This window comes from Anolis sagrei, chromosome 9 (genome assembly GCF_037176765.1).
Source record: "Anolis sagrei isolate rAnoSag1 chromosome 9, rAnoSag1.mat, whole genome shotgun sequence".
NCBI classification, from domain to species: Eukaryota; Metazoa; Chordata; class Lepidosauria; order Squamata; family Dactyloidae; genus Anolis; species Anolis sagrei.
Window position 1 is genome coordinate 25,904,585 of NC_090029.1, and position 27,219 is coordinate 25,931,803.

Sequence of the window (27,219 nt, forward strand, 5' to 3'; positions counted from 1 at the left end):
CAGGCCCTTTCCTTTTCCCCCTCTGTTGCTTGAACTCCCTGTTTGAGCAGTGATGGCACGATCGTCAGCACAGATGAAATTCTCTCCAAGAAAGAAATAGATCAACTTGGGCCTTCCAGGTGTTTTGGACTCCAACTCCCACCATTCCTAACATCCTCAGGCCCTTTCCTTTCCCCTCTCAGCAGCTGCCAGAAGCGACAGACAGTTTCATCTATGCTGACGATCATGCCATCACCGCTCAATCAGGGAGCTTAAGTGGCTGAGGGGGAAAAGGAAGGGACTTGAGGCTGTTGGGAATGGTGGGAGTTGAAGTCCAAAAGGGGACAGTTCCACCTTGTCTCCTGTGCTATTCTAATAATATAATATAATATAATATAATATAATATAATATAATGTACATACATATAATATTTATAATATTATAATGTAATGTAATATAATTCTACTAATAATAATATGATATTATAATTATATATTTATATTACTTGTAATATTACTAATAATATTACAATATAATGGTATAATGCAATATAGTATTATTTAATACTAATATTGTACTATGCTAATAATATAATATGTTGTATGTATATATATCTTGTAAGCCTCTCTGAGTACCCTTCGGGGTGAGAAGGGCGGCATATAAATGTTGTAAATAAATAAATAAAATACCCGGAGGGCCCAAGTTTGCCCATGCCTGTGCTACATCGATTGCACAAATCCTGCTCCTCACCTCCATAAGGTGCAATGTTTTCCTTCCCCAGGAATGCTGGCAACCATTCGTACAGCACAATGTTCTAGGAAAGAGGAAAAAATGCGGATAAGACATACAGAGACATGAGAAGCTGTCCTATGCTAAGCGAAGTCATATTATATGGTTGTCTTATTAGAATTAGCATTAAAGTAGCTATGAAGCTTGCTAAGTGAGAGTATTGGTATAGAGGTAGCCTGGCCTTTGTTGCCTGGAGGCATCCTCTGTTTGGGAAGTGTTGACTGGCCCCTGATTGCTTGTTGATTGCAGTTCTCCTGTTTCTGCTCACTTTGTTGCCAACAGAACATCTGAAAATGCCAGTCATAGATACAGGCAAAACGTTAGGAGAGAATGCTGCTGGAACATGACCATACATGTTCTGTGGGGCCGCGGTGGCACAACAGGTTAAACTGTGGGGCCGCTGAACTTGCTAATCTGACGGTTGGCAGTTCGAATCCACGAGATGGAGTGAGCTCCCGCTGTTAGCCCCAGCTCCTGCCAACCTAGTAGTTCAAAAGCATGCAAATGTGAGTAGATCAATAGGCACTGCCTCATCAGGAAGGTCAACGGTTCTCCAAGTAGTCATGCCAGCCACACGACCTAGGAGGTGCCTATGGAGAATGCGGGCTCCTTGGCTTGGAAATGGAGATGAGCACCACTCTCAGAGTCGGAGAAGAAAGGGGAAGCCTTTGCCTTTGTCTGTGTATTTGTGTTTCATTTGTATTTTATTGTTTCAGGGCATTGAATGTTTGCCTGTGTCTGTATATGAAAATCCATTCTGAGTCCCCTTGGGGAGATAGGGAAGAATATAAATAAAGTGTTGTTGTTGTTGTTCTTGTTATTATTATTATACAGCCCAAAAAACTCACAGCAACCCAGTGATTCTGGTCATGAAAGCCTTCAACCATACATGAATATTGGTTGTCACTTCTTGTTGTTTTGAAACTCTAACAGTACTAGTGTTGCAGCATGATAGGAGAGATAATATCAAGAGAGATCCTTTCCGGAGATAGAAAAGTATGGCTTTATTTCCAGCTGGGACCCTGGAGTGGAGCTGTGTCCAAAAGCAACCAGTGCCCAATAAAAGCGTCGATTGCCCACTTCAAATGCAGGCAAACAAAGAAACATGCTTCTACATACATTGACATCATTCTCTGCATCACTTTAACATCACACAAATATTGAATTCTATCTTCCAACATACAAAAGTATTTCTTTCTAAAGAGCAGCATACAGCTTACAGCTTACATTCATCAATCAAGGGGCCTACTTTGACTTGTCAAGAGGGAGGGGGGATTGGCTTCTTAGTTTTTACTTATCTCTGTTGCTACTAGGACAGGCTTATCTCCCCCTTTCCTGGAATGTTCATCCCCCTCCTGCCCATGCCTTGGACACAGATCTCCTTCAGTATTTTTTCTAATACAGAGAGAGAACCTGATTTTTCTATACATTTCAATGTTTGTAAAGTACATACAATTTACGTATAAATAAATATCTATTTTTTCCAATATCTCCCCATCACTAGGTCTTTTCTATGCAATACACATACCCTAAATGGTGGTTCGTTCTTTATTAATGGTTTGGAGAATAAAAAACCAGCTCAGACACTAATTATTTCAGAACAATTACAAAAATATTTTTTTCTCTTTTCCTGATGCCTCACTCACCTGATAAGTGGCAATGACCCTTTTGCGGGCATGTTGGAAGACGTCTTCGTCGGACCATTTGGGGTTCTTTTTGGCAAGTATTTCCGCCCAGTGGTTGTGGTAGCGGAACCAAACAATGCCAATCACTTGGAGGAATGGGTTTTCGTTTCCTTTAGCATTTCCAAAGTCTGTGGTGGAAGCGGGGAGAAGAACCCAAGAAAATGATAAGAGGTCAAGAAATGGAGATAATTTCCTACCATCAGATATAGTCAGCCATCTATGTTTGAAAACATTTCCAATAATGCATTCCAAAAATGAACATTGTTTTTGCTATTTTAGGTAAGGATTGCCATGCTGTATACAATGGGACGTGAGCATCTATAGACTGATTGATTGATTTACGACATTTATATGCCGCCCTTCTCACCCCAAAGAGGACTCAGAGCGGCTCACAAGTTTTATATATATATATATATATATATATACACACACACACACACACACAATATATTATTAGCATAGCACAATATTAATTTTATATATTGTACAATACTACTATACTGTAGTATTATTAGTAATATTACTTGTAATATAAAATATCTAATTATTATTTCGTATTATTATTACTAGCTTTACCTTGTTGTGGCCAACCTTCCCTCCCTCTTTCTCTCCTTCTTTCCCTCCTTCCTTCACTCCCTTTCCTTCCTTCCTTCCCTTTTTTTCTTTCCTTCTCTCCTTCCTTCCTTCTCTACCTCTTTCCTTCCTTCCTTTGCTTTTTGCTTCCATCTTTCATTCTGTCTTTCCTTCTTTCCTTCCCTACCTCTTTCTCTCTTTCTCTTCTTCCTTCACTCCCTCTTTCCTTCCTTTTTTTCTTCCCTTCTTTCCTTTGTCCTTCTCTACCCCTTTCTTTCCTTCCCTCCTCTTTCTTTTCCTCTTTCTCTCCTTTCTTCCTTCTCTACCTCTTTCTTTTCTTCCTTCGCTCTTTGCTTCCATGCTTCCTTCCTTCCTTCTTTCCCTTCCTCTTTCTTTCTTTCTTTCTTTCTTTCTTTCTTTCTTTTTTTCTTCCCTTCCTTCTCTCTCTCTTCCTTCCTTTTTTCTGTATCATCATTTTGCTTTTTGGGGGATTTAAGTCCTTTCCATTGTTGTTTTTTTTTGGGGGGGGGGTTATGAGTGATGGTCACTCATTGGTCTGTTAGGGGTGTTGTGTCCAAATTTCATGTCATTTCATCCAGTGGTTTTTTAGTACGTTAATCCCACAAACGAACATTACATTTTTATTTATATAGCTTAGCATTGTATTACATTATGATATTATTATCATGTATTACATTATAACATTAGATACCAAGGATCCATGAGTGCCAAAGAAGTCTTTGTAATTCGTGTTGCTAGAAGATGCGTTCATACTACAGAGTTACAGCACAATTATCCCGCTGCCATGCTTCTCTCTTATGGAATCCTTCAATTGACAATGAAGGGAATGCTCAATGACAGAGTTCTGGTGAATCGCCAGATAACTAATCCCAGGACTCAATGGGTCAGATCCCTGGTACTTATAGTGGAACAATACCACTATCATTTGGTAGCGTTAATAAATCATTAGAGGGCTGAGCAAGTCTTATGTGGAATTCCGAAATACAAAACACTCCAAAATCCAAAAATTGTCCACATGGGAGACTGAGATAGTAGCACCTCTGTTTTCAATGTACACATGTAATAAGAAATTCAATGTGCAGATTTGATAAATGTGAATTTAATATATGTGTGGGAATGAATGTAAGAATGGAAGGATGTATGGATGGAGTTAATAATTTTGGAGACACCAATATAATATTAAGGCCTGCAATGACTAAATACCTGCTTGCTGGACTATAATTAAAAGTTGCTCAGAAGAACTGAAAAGTAAACTCTGATAAGAACTGGGACCGGTTCTTTCAAGTTAAGAGAAATGTTTACAACATTTCTTGTTAAGAAGGAAGTCAACATAAGATCAACACCAATCAAGAAGAATCAACATCTGGCCAGGAAAAGGAGAAGGAGCCAGGATGGAAGATGTCTATCATTAATTTACAACTTTGGGACTACATCAGCAGAATATTCCTGTAAAAGACTCAATCTAATAATGCTCAAATTCTGACAGACCTGAGGAGTCTGGTTCACCCGCCTTGCTCTGCTCTGTTGGAAGGCATTGTGCTTAGGGAAAGGATGCATTTGAAGGTTTGGCGCTATGGAAGTTTTGGAACTGTGCGTTGGCAGGCTGCATAAAAACAGGGTCTGGCCTGCTCTTTCCCTCTCTTGAAACTTTAGAAGAGATGAGTGTTAGAGTAGCTCAGACCCAGTTCTTGTTTATTAAGAAATGCAGTTATTTCTTATTATTGTAAATAAAGCTTCTTAAGATTGGACTCTGCATCTTTGCCTGCCGATGCTCTTCATTCTTACAGCCACAACCAATAGTACGCCCCGCTCTGCTTGCTAATGAGCAGAATGCTCAACTTTAAGTATCCTGTTTAATTTTTGGATGCTCTGCTATAGTTTAGGGTAGTTTTCCTTAACACTATGTGCATAAAGTATATATGAAACATCAATTAGTTGTTTGTTTAGACTTGGGTCCCATCTGCTAGATATCTGAAATCCAATAATAATAATAATAATAATAATAATAATAATAATATGGATCGTCGATGTCGCAATCCCAGGTGACAGTAGGATTGCAGAGAAACAACTGGAAAAGCTGACACGATGTGAGGATTTAAAGATCAAACTGCAAAGACTCTGGCACAAGCCAGTAAAGGTGGTCCCAGTGGTGATCGGCACACTGGGTGCAGTGCCTAATGACCTTGGCCTGCACTTAAACACAATCTGCAATGACAAAATTACCATCTGCCAGCTGCAGAAGGCCACCTCACTGGGATCTGCACATATTATTTGCGGAAATATCACACAGTCCTAGACACTTGGGAAGTGTCCGACGTGTGATCCAATTCAATAGCCAGCAGAGCGTCTGCTGTGGACTCATCTTGTTATGTTTCAAATAAATAAATAAATAAATAAATAAACAAATAATCTTCTCAGCTGTTGCAAGAAAATCGCACAGACGGACCACAAACAAAGACACAACTCTGTGGTCCAGATGATTCACAGCCAGCAGAGTGTCTACAGTGGACTCATTTTGTTGTGTTTCTAATAATAATAATAATAATAATAACGCTTGAGAAGTGTCCGACGTGTGATCCAATACAACAGCCAGCAGAGTGTCTGCTGTGGACTCATCTTGTGATGTTTCTAATAATAATAATAATAATAATAATAATAATAATAATAATAATAATCCCAAGGCCCAAAAGCATTTTGGATGAGAGATATTCAAGTCTGTATCATTTTCTTGTTTTCCACCAGCAAATTGAGGCAATATTGTCCCAAGAATAAGACTGCACCAGATGGTAGTTTTTTTTTGATTTTGAGATTTTGTTTGCATCTCTAAATTAGTGTTGAACGACTGCCATATGGAGAATGTCCAGGACTAAACAGCCCCTTCTGATCGGCAAATAAAACCGACGAGGCACCATAAACATATATAAAACAATAAAATGTTTGGATTTACCAGAAGCAATAGCAGAGAATATGATGGCATGTCACGTCCATATGAAAATACAGGAAGGGCTCATTAAACTTAACAGCCTTCTTCAGTTTGTGAAAAACAGCACAAGGGGAAGGCAATAGCAAAACACAGTTGCTGATTCCTGCTAAAATAAGTTGTGGGAATGAGGTTATTTTGGGGAAGAAACCTTTAGCCTTACTTTCCAAAGAGTGTTGGTGCCTTGCCAAACTACACATTCCAAGATTCCATAAGTAGTATCAAACGATATTCATTCAACAGTGTAGATGCACCCTAGCTTATGATGCATAGCCTTTTAATATTGTTACCAAATTGTTGACTATTCTAAGTTTTATTGACTATTCTAAAGCCTTTGACTGTGGATTGTAATAAATTGTGGCATGTTCTTGGTGGGATGGGGATCCCAAGCCCCCTTGTTTGTCTCCTGAGGAATGTGTACAATGACCAAGTGGCAACAGTAAGAACAAACCACGGAACAACAGACTGGTTCAAGATTGGGAAAGAAATACGGCAGGGTTGTATACTCTCCCCCAACCTATTCAACTTGTATGCAGAACTCATCATGTGACATGTGGGGCTTGAGAAATCCAAGGCTGGAGTTAAAATTGCTGGAAGAAACGTTAACAACCTTAGATATGCAGATGATACCACCTTGATGGCCGAAAGTGAGGAGGAGCTGAGAAACCTTCTAACCAAGATGAAAGAAGAAAGGGCAAAAGTTGGGTTACAGTTAAACATCCAAAAAAATGAAGATGATGGCAACCAGACTGATTGATAACTGGCAAATAGAGGGAGAAAAGGTGGAGGCAGAGACAGATTTTGTATTTCTAGCGATAAAGATGACTACAGAAGCAGACTGCAGCCACGAAATCAGAATATGTTTTCTTCTTGGGAGCACAGCAATGACCAATCTTGATACAATAGTGAAGCGTAGAGACATCACACTGCCAACAAAGGTCTTCATAGTTAAAGAAATGGTATTCCCTGTAGTAACCCATGCATGTGACAGCTGGACCATTAGAAAGGCTGAGCAAAGGAAGATAGACATTTTTGAACTGTGGTGTTGGAGGAAAATTCTGAGAGTGTCTTGGAGCACCAGAAGATCCAACCACTCCATATTTCAGGAAATAATGCCTGACTGCTCATTGAAGGGAAGGATAGTAGAGGCAAAGATTAAGTCCTTTGGCCACATCATGAGAAGACAGGAAAGCTTAGAGAAGACAATGATGCTGGGGAAAATGGAAGGAAAAAGGAAGAGGGGCCGACCAAGGGCAAGATGGATGGATGACATCCTTTGAGTGACTGGATTGACCTTGAAGGAGCCGAGGGAGGTGACGGCTGACAGGGAGCTCTGGCATGGGCCGGTCCATGAGGTCACCTAGAGAAGACAATGATGCTGGGGAAAATGGAAGGAAAAAGGAAGCGGGGCTGACCAAGGGCAAGATAGAGGGTGGTGACTGGCTTGACCTTGAAGGAGCTGGGGATGACAACCGTCGACAGGGAGCTCTGTCGTGGGCTGGTCCATGAAGTCATGAAGAGTCGGAAGTGACTGAATGAATCAACAACAACAAAAATATTGAAAGAAAATAAGACAATAATTATAATGAAGACAATGTTGGACCATGTAAAAATCAGTTGGTGAGTGTGTTGTGTCTGAAAATGCAAAACACGAAGCTGATTGGTTGGGCTATGCCCAAGAGACTAGCTGAGCGTGGGAATTTTGGCAACAGTTACATATTTAGGCTTTATCTGTGCAGCAATTTACCCAGTATTTGCTTCTGGGCTGATGGAAGAAAGTCTTTCATATGGACACTAAAGACCATTTGAACCTCTCTCAAAGGACATGGTTTAAGTCAATGAAACTGTTCACATGATTGTATATATGTTTCTCTGCATAACGAAGAATAAACTCCTTCTTTACTGATCATCTGTGTGGCATATCTTTCCTCTGGCAAGACAGTGTGTAGACCGGTAAAGATGTGAACTACACATGATTTTCGTTCCACAACAGATTTTAAAAAATGCGGCCTACTTTGGTCAACAGTTCAAGGCACAAAGGAAAACGAATTGAGAGAGAACCTTCCTTACCAAAGATCCGTTCAGTCCCACCCTGTCCTGTGGACGGATCCAAAGCCTTCCACATCAAGCTATTTGGCTTGGTCTGCTTTGGGAAGAGTGGGTCAGATCCAACAGCCAGCTGTCCTCGCGAGAAGTTCCTCAAAGAATCACTCCAGGAATGGGATGGGCCGTAGATGGCACTGCCGTCCAACCAACCTGTGACACCATTGATCTGTTGACGGATGGAGAGAGCAGAATGGAGCAGGTGAGTTGATTTGTAGACAACCTCCGAACAGGTAGGATCAGATCAGTTCTATTACTGAGGATTGGAGAGATAGTAACTTAACACAAAATGGCAAATGGCTTAGATATTAGCATCCGCATGATGGGAATTCTTGGCTTGCATGTTCAATTCAAGCCAAGAATTGTGTAAGAAATAAAATTATATTATTATTATTATTATTATTATTATTATTATTATTATTGTGTCAGGAGCAACTTGAGAAACTGCAAGTCGTTTCTGCTGTGTGAGAACTGGCCGTCTGCAAGGATGTTGCCCAGGGGACGCCAGGATGTTTTGATGTTTTGCCATCATTGTGGGAGGCTCCTCCCATGTCCCTGAATGGGGAGCTGGAGCTGACAGAGGAAGCTCATCCACACTCTCTCCGGATTTGAACCTGCAACCTGTTTTTATATTATCATTATTATTATACATTATGATATAATGATATATAATAAAATAATGTATAATAATAATATAATAAATGATTTATTTATTTATTTGCTATACTTGTATACCGCCGTTTCTCAGCCTAGCCGGCGACTCAACGCGGTTCAGTATATAATAATAATAACAATAATAAATTTACTAAGTTACTGTATTAACATGATGATAACGGGTACATCTAAACAAGGCATGGGCAAGCTTCAGTCCTCCAGGTCTTTTGGACGTCAACACTCAGTATTCCTAACAGCCAGAAGCCTGTTAAGAATTGTGGGAGTTGAAGTCCAAAACATGTGGAGAGCCTAAGTTGGCCCATACCTTGTGTAGATACACCCTATGATTGATTTTAGGCTAGCCATTGAATTGTCCATCCCTAATGTGATTTTTTTTGTTTGTTCCCTGGATTTACATATATCCTCTCCATTTCGAGGGAATTATTCTATGCTCTTGAAAATATCTTAAGCAGAACATCGAGCATTTTGGAGCAACTTGTCTTGCTTGCAGGAGATGAAATTGGCCTACTTTCCTGATCCTACATCTTGCAGAAACATTGCACAACTCTATGAGAAGGGAGCACAACTCCATCCAAACAACAAAACCAAATGGCTTGTACCTGCTCGCGGGGATTGTTGGGGCTTCGTCCTGTGCCTGGAGCCCACTGCATGCGCTGGAAGGGCAAAACCATATCTCCTGAGCCTGTGGGGTCAAACACGGGGTCTCCTTTGGGGACGGGCAAATTGAGGAATTCAGCCGGGCAGCCGGGCTTGATGGCCTCTGAGATCTCGGAGACAACATGAAAACCTGCCAGAAAAACAGTGTCACAGAAAGGAGTGGATCAGGTGTGTCAAGAACCAAAGTATCTGTCGTGGCTCAGTGATATGGAATTGTGAAGTTGAAGTTAAGCACCGACCCTCTTTGGGAAAGACTCAAGATGGTATAAAAATACCTCCCTCCCCAGGATTTGATAGTTTTGAGCTGCGGCAGTCAAAGCGGTGTCAAACTGCATTGATTCTACCATGTAGATGCACCTTTAGGCAGCACTATAGGATGGAGGTTCACATATGATGCATCTTTGATGTATTTTTATAATGTTTTTATTCTTCTGGTTTTCAGTTTAATTATATTGTTTATATGTTATTGTGTTTTTAGTTATGTTTTAGTTTGTATTCCTTGTTTATGCTGGGCTTGGTCCCCATGTAAACCACCCTGAGTCCCTTCAGGGAGATGGTGGCGGGATATAAAAATAGTTATTATTATAATATCATTATTCTTTCATCACACATAGACACATGATGCCATTTCACATGCATTTGTTTCTGCTATGTGGCAATTCTCAAGTGATGAAACTATGCCACCTCTGGGTTGTTGTAGGTTTTTTCGGGCTATATGACAATGTTCTAGAGGCATTCTCTCCTGATGTTTCGCCTGCATGTATGGCAAGCATCCTCAGAGGTAGTGAGGTCTGTTGGAACTAAGAAAATTGGGTTTATATATCTGTGGAATGACCAGGGACAAAGAACTCTTGTCTGCTGGAGCTAAGCGTAAATGTTTCAACTGACCACCTTGATTAGCATTTGTTGGCATGGCAGTTTTTTGGCACTAACAAGCCACACCAAAAAAACTGCCAGGCCATCAAATGCTAATCAAGGTGGTTAGTTGAAACATTCACACCTAGCTCCAGCAGACAAGAGTTCAAACATTACATTTTTATTTTTATAGATTGTTTTTATTGTATTGAAATTGTATTGTATGGTCTTGTAAACCACCACGAGTTGCCTGTGGGCTGAGAAGGATGGTATATAAATATAGTAAATCCATATAAATAAAAATGTAATGTTCGTTTGTGGGATTAACACAACTCAAAAACCACTGGACGAATTGCCGCCAAATTTGGCCACAAGACACCTACTAACCCAAGGAGTGACCATCACTCCAAAAATTTGAGTTTGTCATTTGGGAGTTGTAGTTGTTGGGATTTATAGTTAACCAACAATCAAAGATCAGTCTGAACTCCACCAATGATGGAATTGAAACAAACATGGCACACAGGACTCCCATGACCAACAGAAAATACTGGAAGGGTTTGGTAGGCATTGACGTTGAGTTTGGGAGTTGTAGTACATCTACATCCAGCGAGCACTGTGGACTCAAACAATGATGGATCTGGACCAAACTTGGCATATGCCCAAATATGAATGCAGATGGAGTTTCAGGGAAATAGACCTTGACATTTGAGAGTTGTAGTTACTGGGATTTATAGTTCACCCCACGAACAATAGCATTGGGGCAAACTTCCCACACAGAACCCCTATGACCAAAAGAAAATACTTAAGGCCATCCAGTCCAACTCCCTTCACCAGGGCAAGAAAATGTAATCAAATACTGTTTACCCACAAGCACAAAGAAATTACACATATTAGAAACCAACACTTTCTCATTACTTTATTTTCCAGATCACCAGACTGGGCCACAGCAACGCCTGGCAGGGGATGGCTAGTTCATAATAAAAATAAATAAATAAATTTTCCAAAAAGTTATGGAGATTTCCATGTCTCAAAAACCTCCATAATGTATGAGTGTAAATATACTTGATGGAAGTATATGACGGACTACATGATGGAAGATCTTGGCTCGTGAAATGGCATTGTGACATGAGGATTTAAATCATCTGATTCTGGCAGAAATGGGATGCTTGGAGTTCCATGTCAAAACAAACGGCCCCAGAAAGAGAGTTGATCCAAGTTACATCTGTCTTAAGTCACCGAACCCAACCCAGGCACAGGCCGTTCTAGGCCAGTAGGTCTCGCCAGGATATATTATGTCAACATTTAGATCTTAAGGATTGCCTCCTAATTGCTGCAGGTGGACAACGTTGTGAATCAACAGCAATTATATAAGAAAGACTTGGCTCAGCTTAGTCCTTTTCCCTCCCATTACCACATCGGAAGAGCATTCATGGCCTCCCAGTGATCCTCTGCCTGTTTGATCATATCCTAAGGGATTAAGTTAATGGCCAAAGCTTCAATCCAGCTCATGCTGGAAATGCCAGAGGGCTTTAAATTATACCCGTGACCATGATGAATGAACGCCTGGAGGAATGGGTTTAAGGGATCACATCATTTTGAGGTCAAGTGTCCAAACCCGCAAGGAGGTTTCTCAACCATTGCTGAGAGGCAGCACCAAACCTATAATCCAAGGGGTTAGTAAATCACCTGGGAGTCAACCCCACCATCTAAGTTTATGAATGAGAAAAGACACCATGGTCCTTTCCAGTAAAGCCGTGGTTCTCAACCTTCCTAATGCTGCAACCCCTTAATGCAGTTCAACACTGAAATTCAACACCGCCTGAGCTCTGCGAGTGCAACTTTTTTCTGAATGAAGCAGAGAGTGTTTGAGGACCAGGACATCCGTAGGGAGGCCAAGGGGCTTGTTTATAAAGCTATTGTCCTCCCAACCCTGCTATACGCCTGCGAGACGTGGACAGTCTACAGGCGGCAACATTGACATTGAAATACAACACCGCCTGAGCTCTGCGAGTGCAACTTTTTTCTGAATGAAGCAGAGAGTGTTTGAGGACCAGGACATCCGTAGGGAGGCCAAGGGGCTTGTTTATAAAGCTATTGTCCTCCCAACCCTGCTATACGCCTGCGAGACGTGGACAGTCTACAGGCGGCAACATTGACATTGAAATACAACACCGCCTGAGCTCTGCGAGTGCAACTTTTTTCTGAATGAAGAAGAGAGTGTTTGAGGACCAGGACATCCGTAGGGCGGCCAAGGGGCTTGTTTATAAAGCTATTGTCCTCCCAATCCTGCTCTACGCCTGTGAGACGTGGACAGTCTACAGGCGTCAACATTGACACTGAAATACAACACCGCTTGAGCTCTGTGAGTGCAACTTTTTTCTGAATGAAGCAGAGAGTGTTTGAGGACTGGGACATCCGTAGGGAGGCCAAGGGGCTTGTTTATAAAGCCATTGTCCACCCAACCCTGCTCTACGCCTGCGAGACATGGACTGTCTATAGACGTCACATGGAACTCCCGGAACGATTCCATCAGCGCTGCCTCCGGAAAATCCTGCAAATCTCTTGGGAAGACAAGCAGGGAAATGTCAGCATGCTGGAAGAAGTAAAGACCACCAGCATTGAAGCGATGGTCCTCCGCCATCAACTCTGCTGGATTGGCCACGTTGTCTGGATGCCCGACCACCGTCTTTCAAAGCAGTTGTTCTACTCCAAACTCAAGAACGGAAAACGGAATGTTGGTGGGCAGGAAAAGAGATTTAAAGATGGGCTCAAAGCCAACCTTCAAAACTCTGGCATAGACACTGAGAACTGGGAAGCCCTGGCCCTTGAGGGCTCCAGATGGAGGTCAGCTGTGACCAGCAGTGCTGCAGAATTTGAAGAGGCACAAATGGAGGGCGAAAGAGAGAAAAGTGCCAAGAGGAAGGTGTGTCAAGCCAACCCTGATCGAGACTGCCTTCCGCCTGGAAGCCAATGCCCTCACTGTGGGAGACGATGCAGATCAAGAATAAGGCTCCGTAACATTATTTTCGTATCTACTTCAGAACTGTAATTTTGATACTGTTATGAATTGTAATGTATTGTCACCTTGATTAGCATTTAATGGCCTAGCAGTTTCAAGGTCTGGCTTCTTACTGCTTGGACAATTTCAACAGAATGGAAGAAACCATGATAATGAACAGAATCTGGCTATCGGTATTTTTTTTTTAAAAAAAACCTCTAAAATTATAAGAGTAAATAAAAAACAACACTCAAAAACATTGGTATTCCGGACAAAAAACAATCAGGGCCAGCTAAGCACCGCCCAACAAACTTATTTATTTATTTATTTATGACATTTATAGCCCACCTTTCTCAACCATTCGGCGACTCAAGGCGGATTACTGATTGGCACAGTTCGATGCCATGCATTCATAAAAGTATGATTAAAAACAGTCAACATAACAATATAAAAACATATATAAAAACCATTACAATATGTAGTCACCAATATCATCTTGTTAAAATCGTTTTCCAGTAACATCGTCTGGCCATTCCATGTTCATCATTCATAGCTTCATGTTATCTACTCTGCTACATTCTCAAAAGCTTGCTCAAAGAGTCAAGTTTTCCCTCAGGCAGTAAGAAGCCAGACCTTGAAACTGATAGGCCATTAAATGGCAATCAAGGTGGCCAATTGAAACATTCACACCTACCTCAAATAGACAAGCGTTCTTTCTCTGCCCTCGACATTCTACAGATATATAAACCCAATTTTCCTAGTTTCCAACAGACCTCAGAACTTCTGAGGGTGCCTGACATAGATGCAGGCGAAACGTCAGAAGAGAATGCTTCTGGAACATGGCTATACATCCCGGAAAACTCACAACAACCCAGTGATTCTGGCCATGAAAGCCTTCAATAATACATCCACCAAATCCTTTGGCCCACAACATGTGTGGGATGATGAGCATTGAAGTCCAATATATCTAGGGAAGGAAAATTCTAGCTTGGGGGAGGTTTGGCTTTGTGTACTAAAAGGATTGACTTAAAGGAAGACAAGAATTTGGGAACAGAAAACACAGGTAAGCTCAGGCAGTTGCGAACTATTTCAGAAAGACAACTCATGTTGTCACCAACTTTCATCATAAAGTTGCGTAAAAAGTTGAATAATACGACTTGGTGAAACTGTGTTCTTTGCAACACGGTAGAAGATTGCAGAAAAATAGGAATCAGATGGTAAGTGGTTACAACAGGCTCACAGAATCCAGTCTAATGAGTCACTCATTGGGTGCCATGTACGCTGAGTTTCTTGCATCCTTCTGGATCCCATTGTATTCTCTCCCACTCCAACAACTGTACATTTTACTAGCCATCCCCTGCCACACGTTGCTGTGGCCCAGTCTGTGTATACGTGTTTTCTGTGTGTATATGTTTGTGTATATATGTGTGCTTGCGTATATGTGTGTGTGTATGTGTATATATTTGTGTGTATGTGTAAATGCATATTATGCATATGTGTGCAGAGGTGGCCCTAGGTAATTTTCAATGGTAAGCAAACAGTATTTTGGCGTCCACTCCCCCAACCAATCACTGCTGGTGGTCTTCAATGCTGGTGGTCTTTACTTCTTCCAGCACTGACTACTGCAACACTCTCTACGTGGGGTTGCCTTTGAAGACAGCCCGGAAGCTCCAATTAGTCCAACAGGCGGCAGCCATGATACTAACAGGAGCGGGGCGCAGGGAGCATACAACTCCTCTGCTGCACCAGCTCCACTGGCTGCCGATCTGCTACCGGGCTCAATTCAAAGTGCTGGCGTTGGCCTTTAAAGCCCTAAACGGTTCTGGCCCAACTTATCTATCCGAACGTATCTCAACCTATCAGCCCACCAGGACCCTAAGATCTTCTGGGGAGTCCCTGCTCTCTATCCCGCCGGCTTCACAAGTGCGGCTGGCGGGAACGAGAGACAGGGCCTTTTCTGTGGTGGCCCCTCGGCTTTGGAACACCCTCCCCATAGAGGTAAGATCAGCCCCCTCGCTGATGGTGTTTTGGAAAAGATTGAAGACATGGATGTTTAAACAAGCATTCGGTTAATCCGTTGCAACGAATTATGATGACTAAAGGACTGGTAATCATGGACGATGAATTTGGATTGCGACTCCAGTTACAAGATGCATTGGATGGTTATTGGTGGCCCAATAATTTGTATTGTATATGTGTTTTATGCTTTTAAACTGAATATTGTTGTTTTTTAAGTGTTGTAAACAGCAATGAGTCGCCGATTTAGGCTGAGATATTAGCGGTATACAAGCGCATTAATAAATAAATAAATAAATAAATAATATATTTTCTGTTCATTGTGGGAGTTCTGTGTGCCATATTTGGTTCAATTCCATCATTGGTGGAGTTCAGAATGCTCTTTGATTGTAGGTGAACTATACATCCCAGTAACTATAACTCGCATATGTCAAGGTCTATTTTCCCCCAAGAGCGCCTCAAGAGCCCCCCTGGGCAAAATCAACTATGCTGCAAATGCTTACTTTGTGTAATGGGTTGAGCCGCCCCTGTATGTGTGTGCTTGTCTATTTGCATATTTGTGTGTATATATGTATGTGGATATGTATATGTGTGTTTATGTGTATAAGGTTATAATAATAATAATAATAATAATAATAATAATAAACCTTTATTTATACCCCGTTACGACCTCCCGCAGGACTCGGTGAAGCTTACAAGAGGCCGAACCCAAATACATCAGAAACAAAAAACACAACAACAACAATACAACAATAAAAAACTCATAGCTGGGTAAATCTCACCCAGCTGTGCCCACCAGGCTTTGGGGTGCACCAGCAGGCTGTATGTATATTTGTGTGTGTTTGTGCATATATATATGTGTGTGTGTGTATGAATGTGTGCATGTGCATATGTATATGAGTGTATGTGTATATAATAATAATAATAATAATAATAATAATAATAATAATATGTATTTATACCCCACCTCCATCTCCTCCAAAGGGACTCGGGGCAGCTTACATGAGGCCATGCCCATCAATACAGTAAACACAACATAACACAAAAGCATAACAAAAAAACAGATAATAAAGTACATAAAATATATGTATATATGGTGTATTTGGGGTTTTTTAAGTCTGTTCCTCTGGGGTTTCATGTGTGTGTTTGTGTGTGTGTGTGTTTATGGGTGATAGACACTCGCTGGACTGTTAGGTGTCTTGCGTCCAAATTTGGTGTCAATTCGTCCAGTGGTTTTTGAGTTATGTTTATCCCACAAACAAACATTACATTTTTATTTATATAGATACCAACACTGCTTTCTTTAAAATATAGCTTACCAAAGTAGACACTCAGCACAGTTCTGTTCCCCTGAGAAGGGGATTCGGAGTCCCCTTGGGCCACCGCATTACTGAGCTTACGGGCAGTGGGCACTGCTGGTTCTTGATGGGCCTGGTACACCCCGTCGGCGTAGTTGGCAGGGAGCAATCGTGACAAAAGCGATCCTAATGAGAACATAAACATATCAGATGTGGTCACTAGGCTTGTCTGATCCAATTTTTTTTAAAGGTTCGATTCTAAAGTTAATTCTGATTTTCACAGAAAAAAATGTTCAAAACTTTTCGAAACTTCCGAGACTTTCAAATCCTTCCTTAATAGTTTGAAAGTGTTGTTTCCTGTTTCATTGGGTGGTCTTTATTTTGAAAGTAGCTGTTTTACTCCAGAAAGGGGGCAGGAGCAAAGAGAGGAAATTCATCCACTCTGGTTTAAAATGGCTTCTCTGGCTTGAGATAGAAGCAGGAGGAGAGGAAAGGGAGGAAATTCATCCACTCTGGTTTAAAATGGCTTCTCTGGCTTGAGCCAGCCAGGGACCAGAAGTGGGGACAAAGCTGAATAATTTCCGACTCACTTACTGCTTCCTAACAGAAATGGCAGAAAAAGCTTCGGAAGGGCAAAGGGGCTTCCGGTTTCCTTAAAAACTTCAAAATTGCTTTAAAAAGCAAATCTTTCTGAATTTATTCCGAATTACGAATATTCCGACCGAACCTAACCATGCCTAGCGGTCACAGACTTGCCAGTCCTTATTTCAACCTAGGAGCTACTATCTTTCTATGTGACCATTATCACATCTCTCCATTATCATGCAATAGTGATGTATTGCTCCCTCTAGTATTTTGGCATCATAGCACCATGTTGTCCCTTCTCCAGACATTGTTGCATGATGGTGTTATTGGATAGGTAGGGTTTTTTTCCCTGTGGTAGGAACCTCCGTTGGCGCAGTGGGTTAAACTGCTGAGCTTCTGAACTTGCTGACCGAAAGGTCCGTGATTCCAACCCGGGGAGCATAATGAGCTCCTGCTGTTAGCCCCAGCTTTTGCCAACCTAGCAGTTCGAAAATATGCAAATATGAGTAACTTAGCACCATCCCTTGAGCACAAGTATTAGCTGGATGGAGGGCTACATAAATTGAGAAGTAACTTCTCCAGTCCCTAGGCCGCAAAGCCTATTAAAAGACGTGACATGGTTTTTGTTACATAGTATGTTCCAACACAACCAATAATAATAATAATAATAATAATAATAATAATAATAGTATATTTATCACTCGCTTCTCCTTGTGGCTCGAGGCGAAGTACAACATAGTTAAAGCACTATTAAAATACATGCAACAAACACACACAGGTAAAATGCAACCTTAAAAACATTTTTCAAACAATTTCAAAAGGTAACCCCTGGTTTCACAGCAAATTAAACCGCTGAGTTTGCTGACCAAAAGGTCTGTGGTTCCAACCCAGGATCAGGGTGAGCTCCTGCTGTTAGTGTGAGTAAATCAATAGGTTCCACTCTGATGGGAAGGTAACAGTGTTCCATGCAGTCATGCCAGCCACATGACCTTGGAGGCGTCTATGGACAATGCTGGCTCTTTAACTTAGAAATGGAGATGAGCACCATTTCCAGAGACTTAATGTCAAAGGGAAACCTTTACCTTTACCTTTTCCCCCCTGTGGTGAAGATAATCCATTAATGACCCCTTTTCTCACCACAAATCTATAACCATTTGGGGTGTGGATTTCTCATAGCACTTTCTTCCATGTCTGGAATCGAAGGCTCCCCTGTTCCAAAGCTCTCACCTGCAGAGTTGTGCCTGTGATGCATAAGGTTGTTATACCAGCCATCATACCGCTGAATTTCCCAGTTGATATTCTCCTGAGCACCTGAGAAAGAAGCAAACAAGGAATATACATATATGCAGATGAATACGCACATATATACACACACATTAGAATAATATGCACACATATTAGAACCAGACATCCTGAGGAGTGAGGTTGAATGGGCCTTAAGAAGCATTGCTAACAACAAGGCAGCAGGAGACGACGGGATCCCAGCGGAACTATTTAAAATCTTGAAAGATGATACTGTCAAGGTGATGCATGCCATATGCCAGCAAGTATGGAAAACACAAGAATGGCCATCAGACTGGAAAAAATCAACTTATATCCCCATACCTAAAAAGGGAAATGCGAAAGACTGCTCAAACTTTCATACAGTGGTTTTATTTCTCATGCCAGGAAGGGAATGCTCAAGATCCTGCAAGGAAGAAGACTTCAGCAAGACATGGAGAGAGAGTTTCCAGACGGACAAGCTGGGTTTAGAAAAGGCAGAGGAACAAGAGACCCAATTGCCAATATCCCGAAGCTGGAGAATGGAGAAAGGCAGGGAGTTTCAGAAAAACATCTATTTCTGTTTCATTGACTATTCTAATGCCTTTGACTGTGTGGATCATAATACATTGTGGGAAGTTCTTGGTGGGATGGGCATACCGAATCACCTTGTCTCTCTCCTGAGGGATCTGTAGAAGGACCAAGCAGCAGCAGTCAGTACTGACAGAGGAACCACAGACTGGTTCAAGGTTGGGAAAGGCGTACGGTAGGGTTATATCCTCTCACCCAACCCATTCAACTTGTATTCAGAATACATCATGCAATGTGCGGGGCTTGACGAATCCAAGCCTGAAGTTAAAATTGCTGGATGAAACATTAACAATCTTAGATATGCGGATGATACTACTTTGATGGCCAAAAGTTAGGAGGAGCTGAGGAGTCTGTTTAAAATCTTGAAAGATGATACTGTCAAGGTTCACCTTGATTAGGTCTTCTAATCAAGGTGAAAGATGAAAGCGCAAAAGCTGGGTTGCAGTTAGACATAAAAAAAACCCAAGATTATGGCAACAAGAATGATTGACAACGGGGAAATAGAGGGAGAAAATGTGGAGGCCGTGACAGGGTTTGTATTTCTAGGTGCAAAGATGAGTGCAGACGCAGACTGAGGCCAGGAAATCAGGAGACGCTTCCTTCTTGGGAGGAGAGCAAGGACCAATCTCGATAAAATAGTGAAGAGTAGAGACATCACACTGGAAACAAAGATCCGCATAGTAAAAGCAATGGTATTCCCCATAGTCACCTATGGATGTGAGAGCTGGACCTTAGGGAAGGCTGAGCAAAGGAAGAGAGATGTTTTTGAACTGTGGTGTTGGAGGAAAGCCCTGAGAGTGCCTTGGACCGCCAGAAGATCCAACCAGTCCATACTTCAGGAAATAAAGCCCGACTGTTCATTGGAGGGAAGGATAGTAGAGACAGAGATGAAGTATTTTGGCCACATCATGAGAAGAAAGGAAAGCTTGGAGAAGACAATGATGCTGGGGGAAATGGAAGGAAAAAGGAAGAGGGGCCGACCAAGGGCAAGATGGATGGATGGCATCCTTGAAGTGACTGGCTTGACTCTGAAGGAGCTGGGGGAGGTGATGGCTGACAGGGAGCTCTGGCGTGGGCTGGTCCATGAGGTCAACTAGAGAAGACAATGATGTTGGGAAAATGGAAGGAAAAAGGAAGAGGGGCCAACCAAGGGCAAGATGGACGGATGGCATCCTTGAAGTGATTGGCCTGACTCTGAAGGAGCTGGGGGTGGTGACGGCCGACAGGGAGCTCTGGCGTGGGCTAGTTCATGAGGTCACGAAGAGTTGGAAATGATTGAATGAATGAACAACATGCACATATATACACACATATACAAGCAGTCTCATAGAACAGGATAGATTCTGTAGGGTTGTTCTTAAGATGAATGTTTGTAAGTCAGAACAAGTACATTTTGAAGTAGTTCACTTGTATGTGGACTTACCAGAAGTAGGCCATAAAGCCGCCAGGGCAAACCAGAGCGAAACCCAGTGGCCGATTTTAGCTTGACTCATAGGGTTGGTCCACATTTCTTCAGCAGATGTTTTCCTAAAAGTCATAAAACAAACTAAACTCTAACAATAGCCAATAGAACCAATAACACCACGTAACACAATTTTTCTTCCTGGGTAATAAATATTATTTCCTAATTGGAAAAAGTTTATAAAACTGCAAAAACTTTGTTTTGGCGGGAGGGACATCCTGCAGCACATTTTACAATAGTTTTTCAATGAATATCACATCGAATCGCAACCAGTTCAACCTAGTTTATGCCAGCCACAAACACAAAGTTTCTGGAGTAGAACAACTGTTTTCAAAGGAAGTAGTGCACAATTAAGCAGTGAATAACACTTGCCTGTTTTTGAGCTTCTCCCTCACAAATAATCTGCTCCATTCCTATCTCACCCTGAGTTTTTAGTATTTTAGTATTTTATTTTGTATATGTGGCTCACTCATTGTTACTGTGATTGTACATGATTTTTAAAAAAATTCATTGTATTTTTATATTGTTTACTGTATTCCAGTGTTTTATGTATTTTATTGTGTTGTTCTTTTGTGCTTTGGTTTTTATTTTATTGTAATTCGGCTTTGCCTCATGTAAGCCGCCCGAGTCCCCATTGGGGAGATGGTGGCAGGGTATAAATAAAGATGATGATGATGATGATGATGATGATGATTATTATTATTAATATTATTGAAAACAGGAACATAATTAACACGGAACAGTGGCTTCAAACTACAGGGAAAGGAGACTCCACCTGAACATGAGGAAGAACTTCCTCACTGTGAGAGCTGTTCAACAGTGGAACTCTCTGCCCCAGAGTGTGGTGGAGGCTCCTTCTTTGGAGGCTTTTAAACAGAGGCTGGATGGCCATCTGTTAGGGGTGCTTTGAATGCAATTTTCCTGCTTCTTGGCAGAATGGGGTTGGACTGGATGGCTCACGAGGTCTTTTCCAACTCTAGGATTCTATGATTCTATAATTAATTTTTTAACATAATGTAATGTATATTATTTTTACATAATATAATTATTTTTTTTACAAAATGTAATTTTACATAATGTGATGGCCCTCAACCATAATATTATTTTCGTTGCTACTTCATAAATGTTGCTACTATGAACCTATATAAATAAAAATGTAATGTTCGTTTGTGGGATTAACAGAACTCAAAAACCACTGAATGAATTGACACCAAATTTGGACACAAGACACCTCTCAGGCCAACAAGTGACCATCACTCATAAAAACACTGAAAGACACAGCAGAAGAGACTTAAAAACCAAAAAACAAAAAATACATTACAACGCATGCGCAAAACCACCTATATATACACAAACACACTTATACACACATATAAACACACAAAACACATATATACAGACTGGGCCATAGCAATGTGTGGTAGGGGATGGCTAGTCATACCATAAATATCTGATAAGCAGGATGGATTTTCATTCACTGGACCAAATTTGGCACAAATACCTGATTCACCCAAATTTGAATACTGGTGGGGTTGGGGGTGATTTTGCCATTTGGGGGTTGTAGTTGTTGGGATTTATAGTTCACCTACAATCAAAGAGCATCCTGAACTCCGGCAACGATTAAACTGAACCAAACTTGGCACACAGAACTCCCAGGACCAATAGAAAATGCTGGAAGGGTTTGGTGGGCATTGGCCTTGTGTTTGGGAGTTGAAGTTTACCTACAATCAAAGAACATTCTGAACTCCACCAATGATTGAATTGAACCAAACATGGCACACAGAACTCCCATGACCAATATAAAATACTGGAAAGGTTTGGTGGGCATTGAGTTTAGGAGTTGTAGTTCACCTATATCCAGAGAGCACTGTGGACTCAAACTTGGCATGAATCCTTAGTATGCCCAAATAGGAACACTGATCAAGTTTGGGGAAAATAGACCTTGGCATTTGGGAGTTGTAGTTGCTGGGATTTATAGTTTGCCTACAATCCAGGAGTATTCTGAATTCCACCAATGATGGAATTGAATCAAACGTGGCACACAGAACTCCCATGACCAACAGAAAACACTAGAAGGGTTGGGTGGTCATTGACCTTGAGCTTTGGAGTTGTAGTTCACCTACATCCAGAGAGCACTGTGGACTCACAAAATGATGGATCTGGACCAAATTTGGCACAAATACTCAATATGTCCAAATGTGAACACTGGTGGAGTTTGGGGAAAATAGACCTTGACATTTGGGAGTTGTAGTTGGTGGGATTTATAGTTCACCTACAATCACAGAGCATTCTGAACTCCACCTTAACTCTATGCAATGCTTCAGTAGCCAAGCAAGTGACTCGCTCTTCTCTCACTCCTTTTGTTCTCCCCATTTCGAGTGCATTTTAAAGGACACTCCTAGCTAAAAGTGAGCTGTCAGCCATGATATGGTTCCAAATGAAGAGTTTCTGTAGTCTTTTGCATTTTGGAAAAAATCAAAACCAAACCCATTAAAAACCAGCAAGGGGGAAATAAATGATTTTCCAGCTTCAACTCTCCCGCATAAAATAGACAAGTGTTTCTAAACCTGGGGGTTAGGACCACTGAGGGGGGGGGGTCACAAGGGGGAGTCAGAGGGGTCACCAAATCCCATCAGAAAACACTTTGGATGTAGGTGAACTACAACTCCAAAATTCAAGGTAAATGCTCACCAAACCCTTCCAGTTATTTCTGTTGGTCATGGGAGTCCTGTGTGCTGGTTCAATTCCATCGTTGGTGGAGTTCAGAATGCTCTTTTAATGTAGATGAACTATAAATCCCAGAAACGACAACCCCCAAATGTCAAGCTCTATTTTCCCCAAACTCCACCAGTGTTCACATTTGGGCATATGGAGTATTCGTGGCAAGTTTGATCTAGATCCTTCATTGTTTGAGTCCACAGTGCTCTCTCGATGTGGGTGAACTAAAACTCCTAAACACAAGGTCTATGCCCACCAAACCCTTCCAGAATTTTCTGTTCATTGTGAGAGTCCTATATGCCAAGTTTGGTTCAATTCCATCGTTGGTGGGGTTTAGAATGCTCTTTGATTGTAGGTGAAATGTAAATCCCAGCAATTACAAATCCCCAATGACAAAATCCATGCTTTTTGAGTGATGGTCACTCCTTGGGGTAGTAGGTGTCTTGTGTCCAAATTTGGTGGCAATTCGTCCAGTCGTTTTTGAGTTAAGTTAATCCCACAAAGGAACATTACATTTTTATTTATATAGTTGTTGTGAGACACTTTGTGTCTGAAATTAAGGGATAGAGGTCGAGATGATGAAGATGACGACGATGACTATATTGATATTCTTCAGGCTGCATGACCATGATAGTTGGAGGATTCTGGAAGTCACAGTCCAAAAAAAGAGAAATGTTTTCCAGGCTCCTTGCTTTGTGGAGTGGGATACCGACATCACCAAGAAAGAGGGCCTGGGAGCAAAAAGGATGGAGGAAGAAGGAGGAGGAGGAGGAGGAGGAGGAGGAGGCGGAGGAGAAGGAGAAGGAAAAGGAGAAGGAGGAGGAGAAGGAGGAGGAGGAGGAGGAGGAGGAGAAGGAGAAGGAGAAGGAGGAGGAGGAGGAGGAGGAGGAGGAGAAGACAGAGAAGAAGACGGAGAAGAAGGAGTAGTAATAGGAGGAGGAGAAGGAGGAGGAGGAGGTGAAGGAGGAGAAGGAGGAGGAGGAGGAGCAGGAGGACAAGAAGGAGGACAAGAAGCAGAAGGAGAAGGGGGAGGGGGAGGGGGAGGGGGAGGAGGAGGAGGAGGAGGAGGAGGAGGAGGAGGAGGAGGAGGAGGAGGAGGAGGAGAAAAAGAAGAAGGAGCAAGCTTGTTTTTTGCTGCCCTGGAGACTAGGACACGGAACAATGGCTTCAAACTACAAGAGAGAAGATTCCATCTGAACATGAGGAAGAACTTCCTGACTGTGAGAGCCGTTCAGCAGTGGAACTCTCTGCCCCGGAGTGTGGTGGAGGCTCCATCTTTGGAAGCTTTTAAACAGAGGCTGGATGGCCATCTGTCGGGGGTGCTTTGAATGCAATATTCCTGCTTCTTGGCAGGGAGCTGGACTGGATGGCCCATGAGGTCTCTTCCAACTCTAGGATTCTATGATTCTAAGAAGAAGAAGAATGAGGGAATGCAAAAGAAGAAAAACTGGTCTCTCTTGGAACAGGAAGAAAGAGGAATAATTGGGACTTTCCCCCCTCCGTGTGACACATTGGTGCCACCGTTTGCTCACAATTGCATTGGTATCTTCGGAAGGGATGGACACAAGGATCCACCAACCTTGACTAATCTCTTCCTCGCCAAGGTCCAAACTACAAGGAAACGGGCAACAATATTTCCCAGAAAAAGGCATAATATGCAAAATAGTTCATCCTGTAACTTCTTCTGACAGAAAAAAAAAATGAGGAAAGGCCATAGCAATGGTGACAAAATATGCAGCCCTGTAATAAACTAAAACACATCATAGTTCCAGCTAAGGAACTCCCTCCCGATGGAGACCCACTTGTCCCCATCACTTTTTAAACTTAATCACCATTTAAAATATATATCTATATAAATAAAAATGCAATGTCCGTTTGTGTGATTAGAATAACTCAAAAACCAATGGACGAATTGCTGCTAAATTTGGTCACAAGATACCTAACTAACCCAAGGAGTGGCCATCACTAAAAAAAAAATGATTTTGTCATTTGGGCGTTGTAGTTGCTGGGATTTATAGTTTACCTACAATCAAAGAGCATTCTGAACTCCACCAACAATGGAATTGAACCAAACGTGGCACACAGAACTCCCATGACCAACAGAAAACACTAGAAGTGTTTGGTGGGCATTGACCTTGAGTTTTGGAGTTATAGTTCACCTACATCCAGAAAGCACTGTGGACTCAAACAATGATGGGTCTGGACCAAACTTGGAACGAATATTTCATATGCCCAAATATGAACACATATGGAGTTTAGGGAAAACCTTGACATTTGGGAGTTGTAGTTACTGGGATTTATAGTTCACCTACAGTCAAAGAGCATTCTGAACCCCACCAACGATAGAATTGGGGCAAACTTCCCACACAGAACCCCAATGACCAACAGAAAATACTTAAAGCCATCCAGTCCAACTCTCTCCACCAGGGCAAGAAAATGTAATCAAAGCCCTCCTGACAAAGAACCATCCAGCCATAGATGTAGGTAGATAGATAGATATTATTTACACACACACAGATATAGTATCATAGATTTAAAAGGGACCCCTACAGAAGGACAATTACTGTATATGTTGCATGTTCCAGAGTAGGCAAACCAGACAATCTCTACATCAACACTGACAAAGAAACAAGAATGAGTGATGGTCATTTGTTGGTCTGATATGTGTCTTGTGTACAAATTTGGTGTCAATTCATCCAATGGTTTTTAAGTTATGTTAATCCCACAAACGAACATTACATTTTTATTTGTATAGATATAGATAAATAGACAGATAGATAGATTCCATACCATTATTCAAGTACTGTCTGGAAAAATGACTAACTCAATGGGTTGGTGAACTTGCCAAGTTCTATTGCTAAGTAGATTCAACACCTTGGAGAGCTCCTTTAAACCTGATCAAAACATGGAATGGATTCATTGCCCCATAACATTGGAGATATTACATTTTTTATCATGTCAGAAGCGACTTGAAAAACTGCTTAAGCGGGTGAAGGGCCTGAGGCTGTTAGGAATGGTGGGAGTTGAAGTCCAAAACACCTGGAGGACCCAAGTTGGCCCATACCTGGTGTAGATACACCCCAATGAGCAATTAGCAGAAGCTTCATCTTTTGGGTTGACCGATTCACCTAATTCCCCTATCAAGCAGATAAGCTTTCATCTCTGGCAGCATTCCCTGACTTTGCATGCTTCACCAAATGATCATTAGAAAGCAGAAAGGAAACACGGGACACTATTTGCGCTGGATAAATATGCCCCAGGTATGAGTCACCTGCCTTTACAAGTTCCGGAACAAAACGAAAAAAATAATCAGAGATACATAGGACATTCCATCAATGTTATTTTATCAGATTACGCACAAGCGGTGCGGAGCACAAGAGTCACAAAAAGAGCCATGCGTGTGTGCGGCCTGCGCCTGAATTCCAGCTTCGAGGTGCTGCAATTCAGGACTCCTTCGTTGCTTGTGCAACTTGGATATTCCACCTGGGTTTACGTTTGGCACTTTACGCCTTGTACAAACGAAGTCATCAAAAGCCACCGCACTCAAATATTTGACATAAGCCAAGATCCTTCTAGTAATGAATCTGCACTATGTTCAATGCCCTGGGATCGTGGGAGTTATAGTTTTACAAGGTTTTTGGCCCTCTCTATTAAAGTTGGTACCTCGTCAAACTACACCTCCCATGTTGAATCGCATTGAGCCATGGCAATTAAAGTCAGCCTTCATACCCTGACCAGATGCGTAACTGCAATGGCGCAATGCTATGGAATCATGAGAGCGGGTAAATTATGACCTTGTAAATCAAACTTTGCCCCCCCCCCAGGTGTTTTGGACTTCAACTCCCATAATCCCTAACAGCCTCAGGCCCATTCCTTTCCCCCCTCATACACAGACACACAAAGGAATCCACTGCCAGAGAGTTTCATCTATGCTGACGATTGTGTCATCACCGCTCAACCAGGGAGCTTTGAA

At 41.8% G+C, this 27,219-nt stretch overlaps 1 protein-coding gene across 1 annotated transcript in view; it reads right to left on the reverse strand.

Moving 5' to 3' along the window:
* DUOX2 (dual oxidase 2) overlaps nucleotides 1-27,219 on the reverse strand; it is a 78,019-nt gene that overhangs the window by 45,720 nt on the left and 5,080 nt on the right. The window contains exons 2-8 of the mRNA XM_067471389.1: nucleotides 20,490-20,593; nucleotides 18,443-18,526; nucleotides 16,652-16,816; nucleotides 9,406-9,593; nucleotides 8,099-8,300; nucleotides 2,416-2,582; nucleotides 731-794 (exon numbers count right to left, since the gene is read on the reverse strand). Coding sequence (XP_067327490.1) covers nucleotides 731-794; nucleotides 2,416-2,582; nucleotides 8,099-8,300; nucleotides 9,406-9,593; nucleotides 16,652-16,816; nucleotides 18,443-18,526; nucleotides 20,490-20,574 — 955 coding nt within the window. The 5' untranslated portion in view covers nucleotides 20,575-20,593. The remainder of the gene's footprint in view (nucleotides 1-730; nucleotides 795-2,415; nucleotides 2,583-8,098; nucleotides 8,301-9,405; nucleotides 9,594-16,651; nucleotides 16,817-18,442; nucleotides 18,527-20,489; nucleotides 20,594-27,219) is intronic.